Source organism: Macrotis lagotis, chromosome 1 (genome assembly GCF_037893015.1).
Source record: "Macrotis lagotis isolate mMagLag1 chromosome 1, bilby.v1.9.chrom.fasta, whole genome shotgun sequence".
NCBI classification, from domain to species: domain Eukaryota; kingdom Metazoa; phylum Chordata; class Mammalia; order Peramelemorphia; family Peramelidae; genus Macrotis; species Macrotis lagotis.
This window is the reverse complement of record NC_133658.1, coordinates 499,214,158-499,234,864: the sequence shown is the minus strand read 5'-3', so window position 1 is coordinate 499,234,864 and position 20,707 is coordinate 499,214,158. Positions and strand designations below refer to the sequence as shown.

Sequence of the window (20,707 nt, the reverse complement as noted above, 5' to 3'; positions counted from 1 at the left end):
ACATACATACAGATATAGATATAGTTTGAAGATTGATTCACTTTTTTTTTTTAAGTTTTTGCAAGGCAATGGGGTTAAGTGACTTGCTGGAAGGCCACACAGCTAGGTAATTATTAAGTGTCTGAGGCCGGGGTTTGAACTCAGGTCCTCCTAACACCATGGCTGGTTCTCTATCCACTTCACTACCTAGCTGCCCCAATTGATTCACTTTTGTCAAAAGTCTGTATAGGAAATACTTTTCAATTTTAAATAGCTATCCTTTTTGTGATAGAATTATATTGGTGTTATAATAAAGAAAAGAATAAATTCTTCAGTTCAGTAGACGTTAGGGTGAATCACAGTAATAATTAGGAAGCTGCAAGATTATACTTGTCTTTTCACAAATATGGAAAGGGTAGAAAACAAGATTGTCAACAAGTTCACCCTGTAAAGCTATGGTTTCTACTTGGATTTTCTTCCAAGCCAGTATATCAGTAGATGAACACACATATGTGCCTAAAAATTTGCAAACACTTGAAAACTGATCATAAAACAGTAAAATAAAAATGGGATACCATAACTTTCTTAAATGATATTGAGTTCCCCAGTGGCTTGCCATCCCCTTTATTTTTTTATTTTTTAAGTTTTTGCAAGACAGTGGGGTTAAGTGACTTACCCAAGGTCACACAGCTAGGTGCAAATTATTACGTGTTTGAGACTGAATTTGAACTCAGGTCCTCCTGACTCCATGGCTGGCGCTCTGACCACTATGCCACCTAGTTGCCCCCTTGCCATCCCCTTAAAAAAAAGGGTACTGTTTCAAATATAGAAAGGAAGGGAATTTCAGCTCTCTCTTATGTTTATTTGATACAACTGGATTTACTGAAGATACTGCAGTTGTATTTTACTGTCACTGAATTTTATTGCGGAACATGCTCATTCCACTGAAGTTGAAATTTCCACAACAATGTAACTACATACATAAAGCAATTCTTTTTTTCCCCCCCTGTTCTTGGCTTTTATTAGAATCTGACTGGAATGAGTCAAATCAAAATCACTTCAGTTGATCAACATTTGCTATCTGCCACTTTTTAGAACCTAGGTGGAGATGTACAGCCCAGAATCATTGCAAACTAAAGTTCCTTCTAGAGCCCCTCACCACATAACAAATTTTGTCATCAACTACCTTCATTTCTTCTATTTTTTTTGGGGGGGGGTTTGTTTTTACAAGGCAAATGGGGTTAAGTGGCTTGCCCAAGGCCACACAGCTAGGTAATTATTAAGTGTCTGAGACCAGATTTGAACCCAGGTACTCCTGACTCCAGGGCTGGTGCTTTATCCACTGCGCCACCTAGCCACCCCCTATTTCTTCTACTTTCATTGATTTTTTTTATTAAAGATTTTTTTTGATTTTTACAATTTTCCCCCAATCTTACTTCCCTCCCCCCACCACCCCACAAAAAGCAATTTGTCAGTCTTTACTTTGTTTCCATGTTGTACATTGATCCAAATTGAGTGTGATGAGAGAGAAATCATATCCTTAAGGAAGAAACAAAAAGTATAAGAGATAACAAGATCAGACAATAAGATTAAAGGGAATAGTCCTTGAACTTTGTTCAAACTCCAAGGTTCTTTATCTGTATACAAATGGTATTCTCCATTGTAGACAGCCCCAAATTGTCCCTGATTGTTGCACTGTTGGCATGAGCAAGTCCATCAAGGATGATCATCACCCCCATGTTGCTGTTAGGCTGTACAGTGTTTTTCTGGTTCTGCTCATCTCACTCAGCATCAGTTCATGCAAATCCCTCCAGGCTTCCCTGAATTCCCATCTCTCCTGGTTTCTAATAGAACAGTAGTGTTCCATGACATACATATACCACAGTTTGCTAAGCCATTCCCCAGTTGAAGGACATTTACTGGATTTCCAATTCTTTGCCACCACAAATAGGGCTGCTATGAATATTTTTTGTATAAGTGATGATAAAGCAATTCTTTTAGTGTTTTTGCGAGGCAGTGGGGTTAAGTGGCTTGCCCAAGCCACACATCTAGGTAATTATTAAGTGTCTGAGGCTGGATTTGAACTCAGGTCCTCCTGACTCCAGGGGACAGTGCTCTATCCACTGCACCACCTAGCCACCCCAAAGCAATTCTTTTCAAAGAAAAATATAACCTCTAAATATTTAAATAATATTGCCAATAAAGGACAAAAGAATTTAAGTTTAGGGTTAGATTTTTAGTACTGTCATTGCAAGTAAGAGGCAGTCTTTTTGCTCTTTCTTAATTGACTTTCCTATTCTTTAAGAAGCTGTTCAGAACCTTCTGTTTTCTGCAAGCCTCTCCTTCTACCCTTCTCATTGGCCACTCAACTGAGAAGCCCACCTTATATTTTGCAGATTAAATAAAGGCCAGGGCCATGATTTTCCCAAACTCCTCTGTCTCTAAAACCTTGATATTCCCTCATTCTTTCTTCCTTTCCACTAGTCTTTGATTAAAAGGTAACCTACTTGCTAAGGCCAATCCCTCTACCTGTGCGTTGATCCCATTTTCTGTTGTCTTCTTGAGATTGCCTCATCCATCATCACTCACTTTGATTTTCAGTTTTCCCCTATTAAAATCATCCCTTTCACAACCAAACATCTAGGGGGAAAAATTCTACCCTTGTTGTCTCTACTTCCTTTACTCTCACCTCTAAAAGCTTTTCATTCTGGCTTCTGACCTCATTATTCTGCTGAAACTATTCTTTCCAGGTTGAAACATTTGGGTTAGATGACCTGTAAGGTGCCCTAGACTCTGAATCTATGGTCTTATTATCTCATTTACCAAATATGCTGACTTTCTCTCCTTCTTGACTTCATCTTGAATATTTGCTCTTTCCTTGAATACTTGCTACTTTCTCTTGAATTTCTTCCTATAGGATTGTTCTTCTGGAGTTCATTTTCAGTATCACTAATAATTGTGGGCAGAAAAAAAGGCTTTCCTCTGGTCCTTTCTCTTTGGTGATCTCATTTGCCTCCATGAGTATTATTTGTCTTTCTGTGCCTGTGATGTTTAGGCTTTGTCTGTTCCACAGTCCCCAATTTTATATCTCCAATTACTTGTTGGGTATTTCCATTTGGAAGTCCAATTTGAAATTGAATTGTCTAAAATAAAATAAAATTCCCATATCCACTTCTGCCAATTTTCTTGTTTCTTTTGAGGATACCATCATTTTTCTAAGTTTCTATTATCCATGACTTCTCATTCTATATCATCCTACATACCAAATTAATTGCTGTTTCTATCTTCATAGCATGTCTTGAATCTAACCTCTCTTTTCCCTACTTAATTGACTGTTACCCTAGTTGAGATTTTTTCATGTGGACTATTACCGCAGCTCGCTAACTTGTTTTCTTGCTTCAAGTCTCTGCCTTCTATATTAGTTATAGTTAAAAGAGTGATATTCCTAAAATACTGTTTTGATTATCTTATACCTTTATTAGTCATACCACATATAAATCCATTTTGGGAATGATATCAATGAGTTGTATGTCTAAAGTGAACAACCAGAAATGAAAGGGCAGTGAGGTGGTGTGATGAACAGAACCCTGGAGTCACGGAGACTGAGTTCAGATTCAGTTGAGGCAAGTCATTAAACCTCTCTAGAATGGGGATAATGATGGCCACTCCCCAGGAGATAAGTTGTAAAGCCTTTAGTACAATGTCTGGCATATAGTGAGCACATAGAAATATTAGCCGTTATAATTGTGACTAAGTTGTAATGGCTCCTGGTTGCCTCTAATGAGCTCTTCTTTGGTCCTGAAAGCCTTTCCTCACCTCAACCCAGCCCTTGGCCTTGAGTGGTGTCTTCATCTCTTTGCTTCACTTTGCAATCCAGCCATACTTGTCTTATTGCTGTGTCTGAGAAACAGCACTTCGACCAGTTCTGGAAGAATATCTTGGGCTTTGGTCTCATTAGCACTGGGCTTAACAGTCATCTACACAGTCTTTCTAGAATTTTCTCCTACTCCAGAGTTGCTATTGCCCTTCTTTTCCCAAATTATCTTGTATTGAATATGTACTTATGGAATTGTCTCCCTAGATAAAATGTAAGGGATGATTTCCATAACAGGTATTTAATAAATGTTTATTGATTGGTTGGTTTAATCAAGGTTAGAAGCAAAAAGTCATTATAGCCAAAGCTTCCACCCAGTTGGTTGTGTTTACAAGTCTCTTCCATATGCCAGCTCTTCAAATATTTGAAGATTGCTGCCATTTCTCTTTGAAGTTTGCTCTTTTCCAGACTAAGTCCTTCCAATTTATCCTTGTATGGCATGACATTCCCACTCCCCACAGCTTTTGCTTGCCCCTTAAGAATATACTGCAGCTTGTTGATATCCTTCCAAAAATGTAATATCCAGACCTGAACACAGTATTTGTAGTTTGCCTAGAGCAGTGTTGAACTCTCTTAGCTTCCTCATTCTGGAATGCTATATATTTCTAAATGCAGCTTATTTTTCTTGATTTTCATATCACATTTTAAATTTATTTTGAATTTTGTATCCACTGAGATCCCAAGTATTTTCCAGAGAGCAGTACTCAGGTGCTCGTGAGCTTGATTTTTTTTAAATCAAGTATAATTTTACAGTTCTCTCTTATATTTTATCTTAGTAGATTTTCTCTATTGTAACACATAGAGAACTTTTTTGGATCCAGACTTTGTGATCTAAAATGTTAACTGTCTTTCTCTCTCTTTTTGTCATCTGCAATTATGACTTCCTTAAATCATTGATAAAAATGTTAACCTGTTTATGATCAAGGCCTGATTATTTGGGCACTCCACTAGATACTTACTGCCAAGACTTAAAATATTTGTGTGTGTGTGTGTGTGTGTGTGTGTGTGTGTGTTTGTGTATTTATATAAATATAATTTTTATTTTGAATTTAATGAATACTAAAAAAAGTTTGTATTTATAAAGTAGAACTGAAAAAGAATTATTTGTTGATAACTAATTTTTTTATATATTTACTTTTTTTGGAAATAAAACAAAAATTTATTTAAAAAGTTTTAAGACATAGGAAGGGATAAGGGGGAGAGAGAGAGAGAGAGAGAGAGAGAGAGAGAGAGAGAGAGAGAGAGAGAGAGAGAGAGAGAGGATAAAAGAACAGCCAAGCAGCCATGGTCAGAAAACCATGGCCGTACCATTTTTTAACATTACATTCAAAACTTTCTCTCTTGTCTATTTCCTTCTGAACTTCATTCTCTGCTGTGCATTTTATAAAGTACTTTAATGATACTATTATGTTACTTTCTCTTTTTGATTACTCTTTCTAGCTTTTTCCCTACTTGTCCTCCCTTCCTATTCAAAAAAAAAACAACTCCAAAACAATCCTTGTAACAATAATCAAGCAGAACAGTTATGTTTACTATGTCTAATAAAATGTAAACCCCATTCTACACCTGAGTCCATCTCCTTTTGCTGTCTTAATACCCCTTTGGAGTTATTTGGTCATTGCATTAATGAGAGATCTTAAGGTTTTCAAAGTTGTTTTTCTTTACGCTGTTGTTACTATATGTATTGCTTCTCAGATTCTGCTTATTTCACTCTGTATCATTTCATACAAGCCTTCCCAGGTTTCTTCAAAATGTTCTCTGTTGTCCTTTATAATTCAGTAATACTCCATTCCATTCATATATGCCTTAATTTTTTTCAACCAGTCCACAATTGATGGATCCTAACTTTGTTTCCAGAACTGCTAAAACAAAAAAATGCTATTGTGAAAATAGTTTCGTATGTAGGAGTTTTTTCTCTTTTTTAAAAAAAATCTCTTTGGGGTTATAGGCTTAATTTAGTAGTCTTACTGGGCATAGGTTCTACACAGAGATGTGGGACTCAGTGTGCAGAATGAAAAGTATTGTTTTGGAAAAGGCAAATGCAGGGATTTGTTTGATTTGACAATGCATGTTTGTTAACAGCCTCAAGGCAGCAAGGTAGTAAAGTGCTCCCCTTGGATTCAGGAAGACCTAAGTTCATATCTCCTCAGACCTGTGTGACCTCGGGCTCTCTGCCTTTATTTTCTCATGATGTAAAATGGGTTAGTGATAGCACTTGCCTCCCAAGGTTGTTGGGAGGATCAGATGAGAAGAGTTACAATGCATTTTACACATTTAAAGCTCTATAAATACTAATTAATATTGTTAGAAAAAATATTTTTCCAATTGGTTTGGGAGATGGAAGAAAAAGAAAAATAATTTAAAAAAAAATTAAGCAAAATGAAATTTGAAAAGCAAACAAAATAAAGAGGATGCATAGTTTAGTGACTTTAAGGGCATAATTCCATATTGCTTTCAGGGGCTATACAAATTCAGTTTCACCATTGTTCCTTCATCCCCTCCAAAAACTCATTTCATTTTTGACATCTTTGCTAATCTGGGGTGAATTAAAAACTTGTAGTTGTTTTAATTAATCCTGAAGGACTTTTTAGGTTTGGTCAGTCAGTTTCAAATCCATTTTACTGCTTTAATTCATATTTCTCTACTTGTCCACAAAGTTCACATAAGCAGTATTCTCGATCTACCAGTTTAGGATTGTGGGATGATTGATTTTGAAGGCATTTAGAGATATTCTAGTCCCATTCCCTCATTTTACAAATGAGAAAATTGAAACCCAGTGAAGTTAAGTGATTTATTGAGAGTCACAAAAGCAGTTAGTAGGGTTAGGATTTGAATTTTACAGTTTCCCCCCCCCTTGCTTCTCTCTCCCCCACCCCCCACAGAAGGCCGTTTCCATTGATCAAAATTGAATGTGTTGAGAGACAAATCATATCCTTAAGGAAAAAATAAAATATAAGAGATAGCAAAATAATGTAATACATAAGATAACTTTTTTTTTAATTGGAGTTAATAGTCTCTGGTCTTTTTTTTTTTTTAGGTTTTTTTGCAAGGCAAATGGGGTTAAGTGGCTTGCCCAAGGCCACACAGCTAGCTTATTATTAAGTGTTTGAGACTGGATTTGAACTCAGGTACTCCTGACTCCAGGGCCGGTGCTTTATCCACTGCACCACCTAGCCACCCCTTTTGTTCTTTTTTTTAAACTTAATAATTCTTTCTTTGAATACAGATGGTATTCTCCATCACAGATACCCTAAAATTGTCCCTGATTATTTCACTGATGAAATGAGCAAGTACATTAAGGTTGATCATCACCCCCATGTTGCTATTATGGTGTACAATGTTCTTCTGGTTCTGCTCATCTCATCTCGCTTAGCATCAATTCATGAAAGTCTTTCCAGGCTTCTCTGAATTTTGCCAAGAAATTTAGTCCATCAGCTCACAATTTTTTTGTATTCCTCTTTACATTTTTGCAAATAAGGATATTTACCCTTTTCTAGTCCTATGGTACCCCTGCTTTTCTCCAAAATCTTTCTAAAGGTCAATCATGCTGCTTCCAGTTTATTTGGAACCATGATACAGTTTAACTAACCTTTAAACTAGTGGTGTCGAACTCAAACAGAAATGGGGGACACTAAACCATACTTAACAGTCTCTGCTGACTGCATATTGGCTTAGAAAAACCCATATCAACATCTTTTCTATTGTATTTTTATTTTAAGTATTTCCAAGTAACATTTTCAAGTATTTCCAAGTAACATTTTCAAGTATTTCCCAGTAACATTCATCTAGTTTGGGGGTGAGGAGTGCTGGCCAAGCATTTGATTATCTCAACTTTAGACTTGACTTCAGCTCATTGAGGGACTCTTTCAGGTTGCAAATGATTGCCTGCTAAGATAATACTAGGGGATCAATAATCAATACTCAACTTTCTAAAGAGGATTAGATTTTACATAATAGCACCTGTGGATTTTTACAAACATTTATTTGAGTACAGAAAATTTCTGCTTAAGATAGTCCAGTTTTTTTTTTTATTTGTTTGTTTGTTTTTAGTTTTTTGCAAGGCAAATGGGGTTAAGTGGCAATAGTCCAGTTTCTGCCTGGGGTTCTTAAATATTTTGGTCTCATGTGTCTGATGAAACTTTACTCCTATGGTTTGTTGTCCAATTTGTATTTGAAGGAAATGCTAAATTTTATTTTGGGCCCAGAAAAAATAATTTTTTTTTCTCAAGTTCATTGACCTCTTCAAATCTATCCATATTCCCAAATTAAGAACTCTGTACTCTGGGTATCAACCAATTAACAAGCCATCTACTTATTATTTATGAAGGACTATAGATATGAATGTGAGGCAATCCTTTTAGAAGGCTTATATTTTATTGGAAGAACCATTATATCTATAGATACCTTCTTCTCTTCCTCTTTTTTTTACATTTTATTCTTCCAACCTCCAACTTGGTTACCTCATTACCGATTAGGATTTTTTTTTTGGTCTCTTCATATCCTTTTTTTTTTCCAGATAGTATCATTTTTTCCCTCCTTTATAAGTCAGAGTAGATTTCTTTCCAATTAGTACAGTGTTGCTAAGTAGTAATAGTAAGGCAGAGGTTTATAACTTGTGAACTTAAAAAAAAGATTGATAACCTTATTTCATTATCTTTTTTCCTTTTGTAATTTTAAGTATTTTAACATTATTTTGAGAAGGGATCCATAGACTTCACTAGACTGTAGACTGTTCATGACATAAAAAAAGGTGAAGGATCCAAACACTGACAAACTGCTCAGTGAAGTTTGAGAAATCATTCTCTAGGTGGAGCTATTTAATGAATTCTAATAATCTTGTTTTTTTCCTTTCCATGACTTCTATATTTTTCTCTCAAGTTCAAATTTTATAACAGTTACCTAGATTTTATTTATTTTTTCTTACCTTCAGAGACAATTGTAGAAGGGTAAAAGCCTTCAGAAATTGTGACAATAGATTACTCTCAATTTGAATAATTATGCTTATGAGTTCTTTGGAGTCTTATTTTTGTAATTTGTTGAGAAAGCACCATTAATATTAAGTGTCTGAGACCGGATTTGAACCCAGGTACTCCTGACTCCAAGGCCGGTGCTTTATCCACTCTACGCCACCTAGCCACCCCCAGCAAGGCAATTATTAAGTGTCTGAGACATGTACTCCTGACTCCCAGGGCCGGTGCTCTATTCTGTGTACCACCTAGCCACCCCTAAAGTATAAATTGTCAATTGATCAAATCTTAACTCTTGAAAGGTTGAAATATTTTTGTACCTCTGCTTTGGTTTAGTTACTCTTAATTTCCATATTAGACTTCTGATTCAAACAACCATTGCCCACTACCAAAATTTGCCTTTTAAATAGCATAGGAACCTTGTTGTAATCAATAATTAATGTAAAGTTATTATGGAAATTGTGTTAAAGTTAACATCATAAAATTCTGGGAATTGAAGTATTTTAAACTTTTTAATTGGTATTCTCTTTTTTTTAAGTCTATACTTTTTAAACCTGTGTCTACCTTTGAATTTTTTTTTAACCTTTGAATTTCTCAATGAGTTATTAAATGCAAATAAAAAACATGAATCAGTTGATAGAAAATATGACTCTCTTTTTGGTGATTCTTAGATAATGCTTATGATCCTGATGTGAATGCTAAACAGATATGGATTGATAAGACTGTTATAAATGACATCATATGCTTGACATTTACTGACAATGGAAATGGCATGACTTCAGAAAAGTTACATAAAATGCTAAGGTGAGTAAAATGTTTATAGTTCCTTGAAACTATTACTTCAAGTGTTTAGTTTCTTGATGTACTCTGTATTTCTTGTTTCGAAGTGTGATGCAAACCCATAAATATGACGAATTGTCTTTGTAAGCTGTTTCAGTGTTGATTATTTCTGGGGGGGGGGGGCGGGGATAATTTCCTGTCTCAGAATACTTTTCCTGCTGCTATTTTTGTGTCATTCCTTGAGCTAAATTTGTAGATAGACCTGGAGAAGGAGTGGAACCCACCAAGCTGTTTTTTCTCAACTAAATTATTGCAAAGCGAGAACAAATTCTGATGAGAGAATGGCAAACAAGAAGGCAAGTAGGTATAAAGAAAAAAAATCCAGAGGAAGCAAAGAATTTGTACAATGACCAAACTTGTCTGTATTTGATATTTGTATTCTTCAACATTTCAGCAAATATTATCAGAGGATTCTTTATTATATCAGATCAGATTGCATTGTTTGGAGAGATGAGACAGTTAAAAGTTAATGATTTTTTTGCCTTCTGCTGGCATAGATTTACTATAGTAAAGATCATGTTTTTTGATTTCATCTTTTAAGTAAACTGATAGAATGTAGTACATTTCATGAATAGTTCTTGAATTGTAAAATTTATTTTGAAAATTTTCTAACTCTGAGACATACTTTGAGAACTTGTTGAGCAAGCATATATTATATAGCAAACATTTGCCTGATCTATCCATTATTATCCATTTCTTTGTCTGCTATAGGGGTTAAGGAAAATTCTGTGGGAAATTATATTTCTTTACATTATAAATCTTATCAGTGAGAGGAGATAACATGGTTAACTTTGGAATACACTCATTTGAGGAAACCAAGAAAATTGAGGGGAGAATCCAACACTTGGATGAGAATCAGTACAAGAGTAAAGAGAAGTCAAGTTTAGCAGTATGCTACAAAATACTGCAACAGAATCTGGAATTACCTGAGGCATTTTGGGTTTGGCTGGGTTAATTGAAACTATGAAGTTAGGGCTTTCAACAATTTAGACATCTGCTGGGCATTCACTGATTAGAGTAAGTGGAGATATTTAAATCTGGGGGAAAGAAGACTTAATGGAGAAATAGAAATAATAATGTAACAGCGATAATATAATAACAGCAGTGTTTTTGGAGCTTGTACTATATACCAGGTACTATTTTAAAAACACTTTACAATTATTATGTCATTATTATCTGCATTTTACACTTGAAACTTAGGCAAATTGGTTAAATGACTTGCCTAGGGTTACACAGCTGCTAAGTATCTGAAGCTAGATTTGAATTCAGGTATTAGGACTCTAGACTTACTACTTCTTCCACTTTGCTGTATTCACATGAAACATTTTAGATTCTTCATCCTTTACTCCTGTACTAAGTGGAGGGAACTGTTTCAGTATCTATTCTCTGAGAAGATAGCTGATTTATAACTTTTTTTTAATTAAAGATTTTATTTATTTTGAGTTTTACAATTTTCCCCCAGTCTTACTTCCCTGCCCCTACCCCCCCACAGAAAGCAATTTGTCAGTCTTTACATTGTTTCCATGATGTATATTGATCCAAATTGAGTGTGGATTTACCACTTTTAATCAGTTTCACTTCATTTTAATTTTTTAATTTTTTTTTGATAGAGTGTATATTATTCTCCTGGTTCCTCTTTTCTTTGCTCATATAAATTCATGTAAATCTTTGGTTGAATTCTTCATTGTTTCTTTAGGTGCATTCATCTAATTGCTCTTTCAGAATTTTTTCTGTGTACTCAAAGGTCTTCAAAGAAAGAGGGAAATGTATAGCAGGACTTTATCTCAGCAAAGAACTGAGAAACAAAAAATCAGTTAGGGAATGGCTAAACAGATAGTGGTATAGGAACATAACATAATATTGTTTTGATTTAAGCAATGATAAGTAGACTTGAATTCAGAACTATTGAAATACCTATGAATTGATGCATTGTGAAAGGAGCAGACCAGGAAAACTATTTACATGATGACAACAATAATAATATGTGGAAACAAACTTTATAAAACCTCACAACTCTGGCAAAAGCAGCATTCAGTCATGACTTCAAAAGAGTAATGATGAAGTCTACTTCTCACTTCTTGATAGAGAGGTAATAGGCTAGAGGTACAGAATCAGATATGCTATGAGGATGGTTGATAGATTGTTTTGCTTTATTGTTCATATTTACATTTCTTTTCAGGGTAGAGATAGAAGATAGGAAGAGTACTAATAAAAGAGATTTTGCAACGCACAGGAGAAAAAAGTATAAGGAGACAAATTTTGTTACTAAACTTTATATAATGCTTAACAAAATGCAACAAAAAATTCTGTTCTTTGAATCTTTATTTGTGTTTGTTTTAAAAAACAATTTTTATTTCAAAAATTTTTTTTAATTTAAATTTTTATTTATTTACACATTACTAAACTAGTCTTGTAAGAAATAAAGTGAAAGAAAGAGAAAAAAATGTGCTTCAGTCTTTGTTCAGATACTGTCAGCTCTGTCTTTGGGATGGATCACATTTTTTATCATAAGTCCATCAGAGAAGTTACTTCCATATTTTTTTCCCACAGTTGCAATTGCTGATTGCAATTCCTTCTATCCATTCCTCCCACTCCCATTTGTTCTATTTTCTCTCTTTCCCTCCTCAAAAGTGTTCTGTGGCCTAGTGGATAGAGTACCGGCCCTGGTACTCTGGAGTCAGAAGGACCTGAGTTCAAATCCAGCCTCACACACTTAATAATTACCTAGCTGTGTGACCTTGGGCAAGCCACTTAACCCCATTGCCTTGCAAAAACCAAACCAAAACAAAAAAAAGTGTGCTGTGGTGCAGCTGACAGAGCACTCAGACCCCTAGCCCACATCCCAGCCCAGACACCTAGCAACCACCAAAAAAATATGTTATATCTTAGTACCCTCTTCTCTGTCATCCCTCCTTCCCTCCCCTGTCCTCTTTCTCCCATCCCCTTTCTCCTATCTCTTTCCTCTTTTTCCTCTAGGGTAAAAGATTTCTATACCCTATTAAGTGTGTATGTATCTCTGAACCATTTCTGATGAGAATGAAAGCTCACTGGTTTCCCCTCACCTTCCCCCCACCCCCCACTCTATTGCAAAAGCGTTCTCTTGACTTATTTATATGAAATATCTTAGCTTATTCTACCTAAAGGGAAAAGCCCTTTCTTCCCTTTTCGCCCATTGACTCCAGTTTTACAATATATTATACCTTCATATTCATCTCCTTCCTCTACCTTGTCTAGATATGCTCCTTCAAACTGCTCTAGTAAAAGAGAAGGTTCATGTGAGTATTATCAGTATCATCTTTCCATTCAGGAATACATGCAGTTCATCATCATTAAATCCAGCCCCCCCCCATAATTTGTCCTTCTGGTTCACTCTCTCTGTGCTTCACCTGTGTCCTGTACTTGAAGATCAAATTTTCTGTTCAGCTCTGGTTGTTTCAACAGGAGCATTTGAAATTCCCATTTCATTGAATGTTTATCTTTTCCCAGTTGCATTCCAAGCTATTTTGACTTCTGGAATATTATATTCCAAGCCCTATGAGGTTTTAATGTAGTTGCTAAGTCCTGTGTAATCCTGATTATAGATCCACAATATTTGAATTATTAATTTCTGGCTGCTTGTAATATTTTCTGTTTGACTTGGGAGATCTGGAATTTGGCTATAATTATAATATTCCTGGAAGTTTTTTTTTTTATCTGTTTCAGGAGATCGGTGGATTCCCTCTTTCTATTTTACCCTCTGTTTCAAGGATATTGGAGCTTCTAGGATATATTTCCTATAGAAATTCTTTAAAAATAAAGCCAAGACTTTTTTCCTGATTATGACTTTCAGATAGCCCAATAATTTTTAAATTTCTCTCCTGGATCTGTTTTCAGATCAGTTGTTTTTTTGAATGAGCTATTTCACATTTTCTTCTAGTTTTTCATTCTTTTGGTGTTGAATTATTGTTTCTTGCTTCCTTACAAAGTCATCATCTTCCCCTAGCTATATTTGAAGGAGTTTTTTCTTCAGAGAACTTTCTTATCTCCTTTTCCATTTGGCCAATTCTGCTTTTTAAGGTATTCTCATTATTTTTTTGGACTACTTTTTCCATTTGACCCAAACTGGATTTAACATGTTGTTTTCTTTGGCATTTTTTTGTATCTCCTTGACTAAGCCATTGACTTGGATTTCATGTTTTTTCCTGTATCTCTATCATTTCTCTTTCCAATTTTTCCCTTACTTCCCTTACTTGATTTTCAAAATCTTTTTTGAGCTGTGCCATAGCTTGAGTCCAATTCCTATTTTTCTTGGAGGCTTTGAATAAGTAACTTGGACTTTGTCATCTTCTGAGCATGTGTTTTGATCCTCCATGGGACCAAAGTAATTGTCTATGGTCAGGTTCCTTTTATTCTGTTTACCCATATCCCTAGCCCATGTCCTGGTTTTGAGGTGCTTCCCAAACTTTTGACTGTTATTGAGACACCCCAGCAAGGACTTCAGTTCCTTCAAGATCTTATGAAATGCTCTGACTGTTCTCCTACCAGTGCTCTGGTCTGTGGATGACCAAAAAATACTTCCCCCCCTGCCCTGGAGCTATGGGGAGGGTCTCTGCTCTGTGGCAGTGGGGTACCCCAGACTGTGAACCAAGGTCTGAATATAGACAGAGTACTGTTGTAGAGACAGAGGAGAGATCACAACAGTCTCCCCCACCCCCTTACCTCCTGTGGGTTGAGCACCTTGGGAGCAACTTCCAAGTAGCTCTCCAGGCCTTCTTCCTTTTCTCAGATTCAGGCTGTGTCAAGGGCCATGGCTGCACTGAGGGCTCTGTGCTCACTCTGGCAGAGGTTTCGCCCGCTAATCTTCCAAGTTGAGCTTGGTATTCCCTGTGTTGGGAGGTCTGGAAACTGCTTCTGCTATCACTAACCAGTGCCCTGCAGGCTCTTCCTGGAAGACTGGAGCTCCTTCACTCCAGTGTAGTGATGCTGCATTTCCACTCCCTCAACCCCATGGAACAGGGACTTCCCACTCTTCCAAATTACCTTAGGGTAGAGAATTGCTTCACTAGGTGTTTCTATGGGTTCTTTTCTCCCAAAAATTTAGAGTCATAATTTTAAGATTTTTGGAATATTTTGCAAGAGAGCTTCTGGAAAATCTTGTCCTTACGCCACCATCTTGGCTCTACCTCTAGGAAAACATTTTTAAAAATTTCGTTTCCTGGATGTTCATCCTGTTTGTTGTAATCCAAGTATGCTCCCTTGGTCACATCTCACTCTCTCTACTCTTTGAAGTTATCATTTTCTTGCATGATTTCATCTGCCATATCTTATTTAAAAAATTCTAGACTCTGACATCTTTTTTCTTTTATTTTCTTTAATTCTTTGTAGGACATTTCCTCCTGTATGTTCTGTTGATATCTCAAACTCAGAATAAACAAGAAAGATTTCATATTTATCCTAAATTTGGTTTTCCTCTCCTAAGCACATTAGCTGTATTTAAAAAAAAGAGAAAGCAGAAAATGAAAATGTGGTTAAATCTGTGCTTGGAATCTAGATTTTTATCACGAGTCCTTTGGAATTGTGCTTGGTTATTGTATTGATCAGAAATACTAAGCCATTCAAAATTATTATTCAAAATTCATAGTTATTTTAGAAATTGTTTTCTTGACTCACTTTATTTACCATCACTTCATATGATCTTTCCAATTTTTTTTTTTTTAATGAAACCTCTTCATCAAGTTTTTCTGGGTAATTTAACCATTTTATTAATTAAACCCAGCAGGTTATTAGTAAAAGGATGGTCATTTGGCCCTCTCTCTTAGATCAAAGACAATCATGGCAGGATACTACTACCCCTCCAAAGAGTAGATCATCAACTAGCAATCAAATCTAATTGATCAGTGTGATTAGAGGTGAATAATATTAAAATGAAGGACTGAGTATTTTTTTGGATATGGACACTATCTCTGTAAGCTGACCACCTGGAGTTTTAGGCTATCAATCAAAGGAATGCATATCCTACTCAAAACAGAGCTGAACAAAATAGTTTCCACCAATGTGGGGCCTTGAATGAGGTAGTGAGTTCATTCTCTTTATCAGCAATGTTCTGAAGAACTGAACTTAAAATCAAGACTTTGTAATGTGTGAGCTCTGAATCTCCCAAAAATACCGATATTAATAATGTTTTCTTATATTACCCATTTGGTTCTTGAAATTCAGTGAATTTCTGTTAAGACAAATACTTCATTGAGGTTTTTTTTTTAAGGTTTTTGCTAGGCAATGGGTCAATTGGCTTGCTCAAGGCCACACAGCTAGGTAATTATTAAGTGTCTGAGGCTGGATTTGAACTCAGGTACTCCTGACTCCAGGGCCGCTGCTCTATCTACTGTGCCACCTAGGTGCCCCTTCATTAAGAGTTTTTAGCCAATAGGATTTACCCTTCATTTCTTATAGAATATATTCTTATACCATAAGTTGTTGCATCATTCCCCAGTTAATGGGAAAACACTCAGATTCCCATTTTCTTTCTATCTCAAAAAGAGCTTCTATAAATATTTTTGTGCATGTTTTTTCCCTTCCTTCTCTCCATCTCTCCCTCATTCCTTTATTTATATATATATATGTATGGTTTCATAGTATATACATAATTTGTTTCTTTGCTTTTGGCAAAACATTTGGGGTTAAGTGATTTACTTGTCTGATGTCACAGGTAGGACATATCCAGGTGCCTGAGGCTAGTTTTGAACTCATGTCCTCCTGACTCCAGGGTCAGATGCACTGCACCATCTAGCTATACTTTATGTACAGTTTAGTAGTTTTTTGGACATAGTTCCAAATTACCTTCCAGAATGGTTACTAGTTCATACATCTCAACTAAGCAGTGTTTTTCTACAACCTCTCAATCACTTTGTTATTTTCCATTTTTATCAATTTAGCCAATCTGATGGATGTGAGTGGTACCTTAGAGTTGTTTTATTGTGTATTTTTCTAATTATTAGAGATTTAGAGAATTTTTTTATATGGTTATTGATTGATTCTATTTCCTTCACTGAAAATAACTTATAATTTATCAATTGAGGAATGGCTCTTAATAAGTTGATTCATTTTCCTATCTCTTAGAAACGAAACCTTTAGCAGAGAAACTTGTTGCAAAAACAGTTTTCTATTTTTCTTATATCTCCACAAATAATAGCTGCATGAGTTTTCTCTGCAGTAAAACTTTTAGCTTTATATAATCAAAATTGTTCATTTTATATCCTTTGAACTTGTCCATCTTATATGAACTTTTCCTCTATGTGTTCTTATAATAGGATTTTCCCCCATCTTCCTCGACCCTTAGGTAATATTAGCATATGGTGTGAGATGTTGGTCTATACCAGGCTTCTTCTAACTGCTCTCAGGTTTTCTAATCTTCCCCTCTCTCTTTTGAAATACTGATTTATTTATTTTTTTAATTTATTTTTCCTAATTATGTAAAGACATCATTTTCAATATTCATTTTTGTAAAGTTTTTCTCCCTCTCACTCTTCATTCCCCCCACCCTAGGATAACAAGGAATCTGGCACAGGTTATACATGTATAATTGTTTTACATATATGTACATATTAGTCATGCTGTGAAAAAAGAATCAGAACAAAATGGGAAAAAGCCGTGAGAAAGGAAAAAGCCAAGAACAAATTGAAAAGGGTGAAAATAATATGCTTTGATCTACGTCCAGATTCCATAGTTCTTTTTATCTATGCATTCTCAATTGCTGGTCTTTTAGAATTGTCTTTGATCATTGAATTGCTGAGAAGAGCTAAGTCTGTCATAGTTGTTCTTTGCAAAATGTTGCTGTTAAGATGTATAATGTTCTCTTGGTTATGCAAACTCACTCAGCATCAGTTCATGAAAATTCAGGTTTTTTCTGAAATCTTGCCTGCTCATCATTTCTTATAGAGCAATAATGGAATACTATGTTATTGACTCAATAGTAGCAATGATTTTGGAATTTATCAGGTTGTTGTGCTCATTTTTTTAAATGTGTACCTGAATTCTTCCACAGATTAACCTATTTCTCAGTATAAGTTACTTTGATGATTACAATTTGTGATATGGTACTATTAACTCCCTTTTTTCCTGTTTAAAATAAAGGTTTCTCTATTGTTCCATTTTTTCCCTAGTTCTATAAAGTAATCCTTTGGTACCGTGATTAGTATGGCACTGAAGAAATAATATTAATTTAGATAGTTTTGTCAGTTTTGTTATACAGACATGGCTTAACCACAAGCAATTACTATTTCTCTAATTATTGAGATGTCTTGATTTGTTTAAATGTTTTTTTTTTTTGCAAGGCAGATGGGGTTAAGTGGCTTGCCCAAGGCCACACAGCTAGGTCATTATTAAGTTCTAAGACAGAATTTGAACCCAGGTACTCCTGACTCCAAGGCCGGTGCTTTATCCACTCCGCCACCTAGCCGCCCTTGTTTAAATGTTTTGTAATGGTGTTCATATAGTTTCTATGTGTTTCTTTGAAGGTAGTTACTTTAAATGAAATTTTTCTTTCCCTTATTGCTGAATTTTGTTGATTATGTGTATATATATATATATATATATATATATAAATAAATGTATGTGTATGTATTTATATATAGTATATAGATATATTTATGTAGATAAATATACGTATCATTTATTATATCAACAAATATATACAAATAAGTGTATAATAGGTTTATTTAATATAAAATATTTTATATTAATAGTTAATTGTTTCATTTAGTTGACTTCCTAGGATTTTCTAAGTTAAATCATCATATCATTAGCAAAGTTTTCTTTCTTTTTTTTTTATACGAGGCAATGGGGTTAAGTGACTTGCCCAAGGCCACACAGCTAGGTAATTATTAAGTGTCTGAGGCTGGATTTGAACTCAGGTACTCCTGACTCCAGGGCCACTGTGCCACCTAGCTGCCCCCGATCTTTTATTTAATTGATGAAAATGTTTAGAGATAATACATTTCCCCCTAAGTGCTGCTTTGGCTGTATCCTACAAATTTTGATTTTTTTTGCCTTATTATTTTTTGATTTGTTCTTCAACTCACAGTCTCTTCAGTTAACTTAGTTTTTAAATAATTTTAAATTTTTACTTCAGAGACTCTTTTGCATATGGATTACTGAATCATAATTTGTAAAAGATTAATGTTTCTGCTTTTCTACATTTATTTTTGAGGTCTTTGTGTCCTAATAAACAGTTTCTGAAGTTACCAAATATAGTTGAGAAATAGGTATTCTGTTTCCTTTCAATAACATATCTAACTTTTCTAATTTTCTTCAGGTCCTTATTTTACATATGAATCTGTTTCTGAGGGAAGTAGACTTAGGTCCTCCATTATCATAATTTTACTTTTTTTTCCTTTAATTCATTTAAATTTTTAAAAATTTGAATGCTTATGCCATTTGGTATATATAAATATATATATTTATACTGTTTGTGTATATTAATATTAATTTCAATTTATTATCTTACCTTTTTACTAAGATGGATTTTCTCTCTTTTTAATTAGGTTTGTTTCTACTTTTACTTATAAAAATTATTATATAAAATAATATGTAATTGATATATGTGAATTAATATGTAAGTAATATATAACATAAATTAGTTAATTGTATAATTGTTTTTATATTTGCATTTTTTACAATAATAATAAAAATACATAATAACTTTTGCTGTAGTCCCTTATTTTTAACTCTTTATTTTTATATTTCAAGTTTGTTTCTTTTGCAAGGCAAATGGGGTTGAGTGGCTTGCCCAAGGCCACACAGCTAGGTAATTATTAAGTGTCTGAGGTCTGATTTGAACTCAGGTACTCCTGACTCCAGGGCTGGTGCTCCATCCACTGCGCCACCTAGCTGTCCCTTCAAGTTTGTTTCTTGTAAAAACCATAGTTTCTTGTTTCTAATCCTTTTTGTCATATTGTTTTATGAGTGAGTTAATCTCATTCACATTGACACGTATGTTAAGTACATGTGTATTGGTGGCACAATGGATAGAGCACTAGCCTTGGATTCAGGACTGGAGTTCGAATCCAACCTCAGACACTTGCCACTTATTAGCTGTGTCAACTCTGGGCTAGTCACTTAATCCTGATTGCCTTGCATCCAGTGCCTTCTCCTGTCTTCCTGATTCATATTTGGCCACTAGACCCAGGCTGACGACCTTAGCACAGCACCCCCTCACTTAAATCCAACTCAGGTGCTTGTCATGGCATCACCTTCCCTTATGTCATGCTCTTCTTTGAAAATGAAGGACAAATATTACTATCATTTCCCTTCATCCCATTCTATTATACTTTTCTTTTTAAAGCTATTCCCCCATTGTTTTGTATCTAATTAATACCTCCTTTAATCTCTCCTTCCTTGTCCTTGATCCCTTTATCTCTTAAACTGTTTTTTTATACCTGTCTGGATATGTATATGTATTCTTCCCTCCTTTAACCATTTTAGATGAAAGTGTCATTTTTTCTTACTCCCTCCAATCTACTTTGTTATGTAAACTTCTCTGTGCATCTCATTTATGTGAAATAATTTCCCCTCTTCTTCCTCTCCCTTTCTACTCTACTCAATGTTTTCTTCTTTTCCATCCTCTTTATTTTTCTTCTGAGGTTATTAAAAGTTATTTTCTTCTTTAAGGTTTTATTCCCCCCCTTTCTACACTGTTAATTTTCTCTTCATTTGAAATATGAATTTTGTATGAACATTATGTACTGTTATTTATTTTAATCTTTGTTTCCAGTTTTGGCTTTAGTGATAAAGTTTCAGTGAATGGTCGTGTCCCAATTGGATTATATGGAAATGGATTCAAGTCAGGCTCAATGCGCCTGGGTAAAGATGCAATTATTTTTACCAAAAATGGTGAAAGCATGAGTGTGGGCTTATTGTCACAGACCTACTTGGAAGCTACAAAATCAGAACATGTTGTTGTTCCAATTGTTGCATTCAACAAGGACCATATCCTTTTGAATATTTGTGTTTAAAGGTTAAAAACTTGATCATAATTTGTGAATTATTTTTCTTTGATGAAATATTCTCTTAT

At 34.9% G+C, this 20,707-nt stretch overlaps 1 protein-coding gene across 3 annotated transcripts in view; it reads left to right on the top strand.

The window, feature by feature from the left end:
• The window catches only part of MORC3 (MORC family CW-type zinc finger 3), a 77,310-nt gene that overhangs the window by 16,139 nt on the left and 40,464 nt on the right, over window positions 1–20,707 (top strand). For all 3 annotated transcript variants that reach the window (XM_074213941.1, XM_074213940.1, XM_074213942.1), the window contains 2 exons: window positions 9,492–9,624; window positions 20,408–20,622. In XM_074213941.1, the coding sequence (XP_074070042.1) occupies window positions 9,492–9,624; window positions 20,408–20,622 (348 nt within the window). The remainder of the gene's footprint in view (window positions 1–9,491; window positions 9,625–20,407; window positions 20,623–20,707) is intronic.